Consider the following 6,000-nt stretch of genomic DNA (forward strand, 5'->3'; position numbering starts at 1 on the left):
CAGGAATCCAGCCAGAAGGTTCTCCTTGCTCAAGGGTATGAATCAGGTCGTACAGACGTGGGGAGTAGTCATGGAATGTTAGGCCTGTTTCCAGAACCTGGAAAGTGTGTGGTCCCAGTTCTGTTGTGGAAGATTCGCCCTCTCTAGAGAGCACGTCTGCAGTGGCCTGGGCCATCTCTGTCCATGCAGGACTGCTCACGGGGTGCCAGCCAGTGCGCACATCTGGAAAGGGAGAATTAGCCCAGTCATAGGGGCCGGCACCCTGCCTGTCACCAGACTCACCCAGGTGCTTTAAAAACACAGTCTGAATTGAATCCTAGGGAAACCGCATTTAAAAATGTTTTCGACTGTGTTTTTACTTTTTAAAAATGCCTGTACGCACTTAGTCTCTCTGCCTTCCCATTATATAGAGGCGAAATAACACTCACGTGATCCGTTGTGATCTCCTAGTGGCCACATCAGGGTTCTCCACCAAGACTGAGTCGTGCGTGTTTTTCCTCCATGACAGGGTGAATCGGTGAAGTACTTTCTGGATAACTTGGACCGGATCGGCCAGCTGGTGAGTACAGGCCCCAGCCCCCATGCCCCGAGAGCCACGAGCCAGGGGTAGGAAGCGCATGTGTGAAAGCTGGAGTGGCCCCCGGCATGCAGGTGCGCACAGCATCCCTGGGTACCCCGCGTCTGATGACTGCGGACGGGGCCGTGGCGTCTTGCCCTCACTCAGCTCCCGACTATGTTCAGAGCAGAGGGAATGTCCGTGCGCTCTGTGAGCGTTTCCACCTCCCATTCTCGCTCTACCACAGAGGACACAGGGATGCGTTAGTGAACAGAGGATTTCCTTTAACATTTTGTGATGGGGGACACACACACACACACACACACACACACACACACGGACACACACACACACACACACACACAGATCGTCGGACAAGCCCCTGGGCCAGTACCCCCTCCCTGGAGCGCACGCATCCTCACATTGTCCATCAGTAATGGCTCCGTCCAGGCCCCTGCCCCTGTCGCCGGTGTTGCTCCTGAGACACTGCAGCGTGCCCCAGGTTCGCCTGCTGTCCGGTCCGCTCGGGCGTCTGCCTGGGGCGCTTGTTAGCATGTTCCCGTGCGCGGTTGGAGTCCGTGCCCTCGTAGGTCCGTCCTTTGCGGTTGGGTCATATCTCTCAAATGTCTTCTACTCTGTAGGTTTCCCCCTCGTCATTTTCTCCCAGTTTGTGTTGAAGTAGCTGGATCATTCCTGCATGGGGGCCTCTCGTGCGGATCGCTGTCCCCTCCCTACAGCGTTAGCCAGGAGGCCTCTCTGTCCCCCGTGTCCGTGCGCACAATCTCTGGACCCCGAGGCCGCCTTGTCCCTGTCTGGATTTTAGCGGGTCTGCTGCCCACATGATTGCACAGTGCTCGCGGAAGGTTTTAACCGGGCAGCGCCACGGTTGTAGAAGGCTTCCCAGAATGACGAATTACGTATACGGCCAACTAACTCCAGCCAGCTTTGCAGACCTGGATTAGGTTGGTTCACAGTAAGGCTTGGGAGCGCTCACGCTCTTGAAGTCAGGAAGTAAAGAGGTGGTGTGGGCAGAAACAGACCCGGTGGTCGGCTCCTGTGGACAGGAGCGCGGTGCGGGTCTGGCTACCCCGGGCAGCGGGGATGCCAGCAACCTGCCTCGGGCTGGGGGGCCTCTGCGCGCCCAAAACGAGCCGCTCACTCCTTCACTTCTGTTCTGTGGCCGGCGTCTGATGGTGCAGATGGGAGTGGCTTTTGGCATTTGGTTCAGCTTCTTGCCCAAGTCTGTCGGACTCTTGATCTTTATTTTCCCAGGTTCTTCTGCTCAACTTCTCCCTTCTCCCATATTTTACAGAATTACTTTCCTAGCAAGCAGGACATTCTGCTGGCACGGAAAGCCACCAAGGGCATTGTGGAACATGACTTCGTTATTAAAAAAATCCCTTTTAAGATGGTGGACGTGGGCGGCCAGCGGTCCCAGCGCCAGAAGTGGTTCCAGTGCTTCGACGGGATCACATCGATCCTGTTCATGGTGTCCTCCAGCGAGTTCGACCAGGTGCTCATGGAGGACAGGCGCACCAACCGGCTAGTGGAGTCCATGAACATCTTCGAGACCATAGTCAACAACAAGCTGTTCTTCAACGTCTCCATCATCCTCTTCCTCAATAAGATGGACCTCCTGGTGGAGAAGGTCAAGACCGTGAGCATCAAGAAGCACTTCCCAGACTTCAAGGGCGACCCGCACAGGCTGGAGGACGTGCAGCGCTTCCTGGTGCAGGGCTTCGACCGCAAGAGACGGAACCGCAGCAGGCCGCTCTTCCACCACTTCACCACCGCCATAGACACGGAGAACATCCGCTTCGTGTTCCACGCTGTGAAGGACACCATCCTGCAGGAGAACCTGAAGGACATCATGCTGCAGTGAGAGGACGCCCCTCTCCGCCACCCGCAGCAGCCTCGGTGGCCGCTGTCCCACCTCCCTGGGCCCGCAGGGCGCTTCTCGGACTCGTGCCGCCGGCGCCGGGCTCAGGAGTGCCGCCGCACTGGCCACACCAGCCACACGGGCCACGCCGCCGCACTCGAGGCCCGGGGACGTGGACACTCGGACGTTAGCTACTGAACCCGGGGCGTAGTCAAACTACTGAGAATCCAAGGGGTCACTTTGGTATTAACACATAATACCTAGTAACACAGCTTTCTCTCTCTTTACAGAAACTGTATTCCTTCTTTGACACCGTTTAATCGAGGACTGTGTGTGCGCGGCAGCTGTGCACACGTGCCCGCACGCACACACTCGGTAACGCAACACAAACAGCTAGCCTTGCAGGTGGCTTTTCCCTCTAATGTGCAAGTCTTCCGTGAGACAGATGAGCCCGAGTGCTTGTCCTGATGGTGGTTTGCGGGAGAGCAGGTGTCTCCGTGCCCCTCCCAGAGCACATGCGTTGCCTTGTAGAACCTGGTGCCGGTTCCTTGAGAAACCCTGGTCCAGGCACCCGAGATGCGGCCAGGGGCCCCCAGCGTTAGAGGGTGGGCGCGGGCTTGCCTTAATGCCCCACGGCCAGTGTGCTGGCGGGGGGCGTGCCTGTTACACGCACCCGCCCACCCTCCCCCTGGCCTTGCAGGGGTTTGTTCTTACGCCGCCCCTCCGGCACCAGCACTGGGCTGTATCTGCCTTCCCTCCTTGTGGAAGGTGCTAGAGCGCTTCCTCTTCCTCTGAGGCTTCTGAACACCGGCAGGATTCCTCGCAGACCTCTGTGAGTGCTACAGCTGACCTTCCGAAAGCCCAGACTCTTCGAGCTTCTGCAGACTGCGCCACCCCGATGCCTTCGGACCGCCAGTCCCCACTCTCAGCTGTGCTGAGGTCTTGATCCTTACCAAGGTCTCTGTTCTATCCGCGTACACACATCACCAGCAAACACCAGCAAACACCACCGGACATAGCTCTCGTCCGGGAGAAGCTGCCCAAGCCCGTGAGTGTGGGCACAGGCGGACACATGTCCTCCTCTGTGCACTTGGCCCCTGAGCTCTGTGCGGGTCTCTCCCTGGCTTCAGGACACTGCATCCCGTGCTGGTCCCGCCATGCGTCCCTCTCCCAGGACGGTCTGTCCTCTGTGCGGGACAGCTTCCGCTAACCGGCACTGGTCTGTCCTCTCTGCTGGGACTGCTTCCGCTAACCGGCACTGGCCCGTTACTGTGGCCGAGTAACAGCTGTGAGGCCCCCATCCCTGGGCGCCCTCTTCCCGGTCCCGTGTCCCTGTCGCATCTCCCTCCTGGCTTCTTTCCAGCAAGCAAGGGAAACGCTCATCTTGGGGCAGATGCTGACCCATCTGGGGTCAGGGAGAGGGAGCACAACGTTCTCTGGAGTCATCCTTGTTACCAGTGTTCTTAATGAGGAAACAACGTGAGAGCCTTTCTCTTTCGGTGCTCAAGGCTTTGTGTCCGTGGATGTTGGCATTATGGTTCCCTTGGCTGGGAAAGAACAGTGCTGTTCCTGTTCTGCTTCATAGACTGACGGATATGACCCAGGCACCGTGCCGATGACTGTGGCTTAAAGGAAAAGGAGCACTCTCGGCAGGCTCCCTCAGGGAGGTCTGGGGTCCTTCCAGCCTGGTCCCCAGCGTGGTGCGCCCTCCTTGCAAGTCTCCGTCGGGGCCTCACCAGCTGCCGCTGGCCACGCTGCCCCACCGGCCGTGTGCGCCATGCTCTGGCCCCTTGAGCCCACAGTGGACACTCACAAGCAGGAAGGGCTGGGGCCGTGTGCTGAGCTGTGTGGAGAGCGGGGCGGGCACTGCGCCCTGGGTCCCTGGGCATTTGGGGGGGCAGTCTCTGAAGGCCCCAGCTCGAAGTTCTGGGGTTCGTTGGAATTGGGGAAGGAAACTATTTGCAAGGCTCGGCTAAAACCATTCACAGCTTTCCCACACATAGACTGTAGTTGTTTTTGTCTCCAAAACCTTTGGCTTTTGTATTTTTTTTTATTTTAACTTCACTGTTATCCTTGATTATTGTCTTTTTTATTGAGTTGTTGGAGAAGCGGGAGATAGTCGTGCCTCATCTATTATTGCAAAAATGTAACAATAAACTTCCTCAAAATAAGATCTTTCTTCTTAGTTCTACTGTTTACATAGAACGACACATGTAGGCTTTTCCTGGAAATATTTTTCTATTTATAGAGAAATGGTCTGAGACTTTCCGTTCAGCCTGGTAATGTACAGTGATCTCCAGCATCCGTATTCTTCTTTTTTACTTCTTGGATAAAAGAAAAATAAGTCAGATTCTTTTATTTCCAAGATCCAAAAATACTCTCCAAGATTATTAGGACCACCTCACTTGGGCATCCTGGGGACAGGCGGACATGGACTCAGTGAGACTTGTGGGGTGAATGCGCCCCCGGGATGCATGCAGCCCACACGGCCGACGCGTGGCTCCCACCTCACTCCCGCGAGCCTTGGCTGGAGGGTCCAGCGTGGTGACAACCACCTTTGCTCTGGGTGTCCGTTAAGCTCTATCCTCCGCATTCAGACCGAATCATCATGTCAGATTTCCAGTCCCCTAAATTCAGAGCCCAGCAATGCCAATCCAAACCGTACTTGAAGGTTTACTATCCGATAATCGGCTTTTATTTCCGAGAGCATGCTGTGTGGACACCACCTGAAACACCGCTTCAGAGCTAATAAAAGTGTCTTGTACACAGAGACAGTTGTGTGCGTGTGTGTGCACACATGCGCGGCCCTCGCATGCGGTGAGGGAGGGAGGCCGTACATGCAGTTCTGAGGTCTGAGAGCTTGAGGAGAGGGATCTGCGGACAGACACTTGGCGCAGCCCAAGTTCTGCGACTAGAGGGCGACAGAGGGAGGGGCAGTTAGGGAGTCTGCTGTCCTGACCCCCCTAGGTTCTCCATCACACTGCGGTCTTTTCCAGAAAGGGGCCTGCGGGTGCTGTCCAGCGGCCATGGCTTAGGGGAGCCCCGCGATGTACATGTATATGTGGGAAGGGTAGAGACCCCCCCCACCCAAGAAAAGTGCCGGCAATGAGCATACTACGTGCTCTGTGTTACCCCAGGGCTGTGGGTTATGGGCTGAGCTCTCGGGTCCCAGTTTCAACACGTGTCAACGCCGGACAGGACAGTGGTTCACGCGGGCGCCGCAGTCAGATCCCCCGACGAGCTTTACAGAGGCCCCAGGCTGAGCCACCCAGACCGGGCCCATCTGGTAGGAACATGGTCCAAGCAGATTGAGGTCCTGGAGGGTTTCTCCCAGGCAGGATTCTGTGCTTAGCTCAGTGAGAATTCTGCTTCATGACCTAACTCAAGGCCACCAGCTCTGCCCCTCGCTGGGACCAGCAGCCCGCCTCAAGAAAGCAGTGGTGGGTTTTCTCTGGAGAGCGAGTTCTGGCCGAGCCTTTCCCAATGTTGGGCAGTCTCTAATCTTTTGGTCCTGTCTTATCTGTAAGGTATGTCTGATGTGCCTTAGGGGCCTTGTTCTGGAATA

The 6,000-nt window shown here is 56.5% G+C and overlaps 1 protein-coding gene across 3 annotated transcripts in view; it reads left to right on the forward strand.

The window, feature by feature from the left end:
* Positions 1-5,156, forward strand: part of LOC111146098 (G protein subunit alpha 12) — a 99,747-nt gene extending 94,591 nt beyond the window's left edge. For 2 of the 3 annotated variants that reach the window (XM_022501480.1, XM_022501483.1), the window contains exons 3-4: positions 509-559; positions 1,869-5,155. In XM_022501480.1, coding sequence (XP_022357188.1) covers positions 509-559; positions 1,869-2,438 — 621 coding nt within the window. In that variant the 3' untranslated portion in view covers positions 2,439-5,155. Of the gene's footprint in view, positions 1-508; positions 560-1,868 lie in introns of all 3 variants that reach the window. The other variant, XM_022501481.1, reaches the window with a different exon arrangement.
* The last annotated feature ends 844 nt before the right edge of the window (positions 5,157-6,000 follow it).

Source organism: Enhydra lutris, unplaced genomic scaffold (genome assembly GCF_002288905.1).
Source record: "Enhydra lutris kenyoni isolate GAN:26980312 unplaced genomic scaffold, ASM228890v2 scaffoldscaffold13, whole genome shotgun sequence".
Classification (NCBI taxonomy): domain Eukaryota; kingdom Metazoa; phylum Chordata; class Mammalia; order Carnivora; family Mustelidae; genus Enhydra; species Enhydra lutris.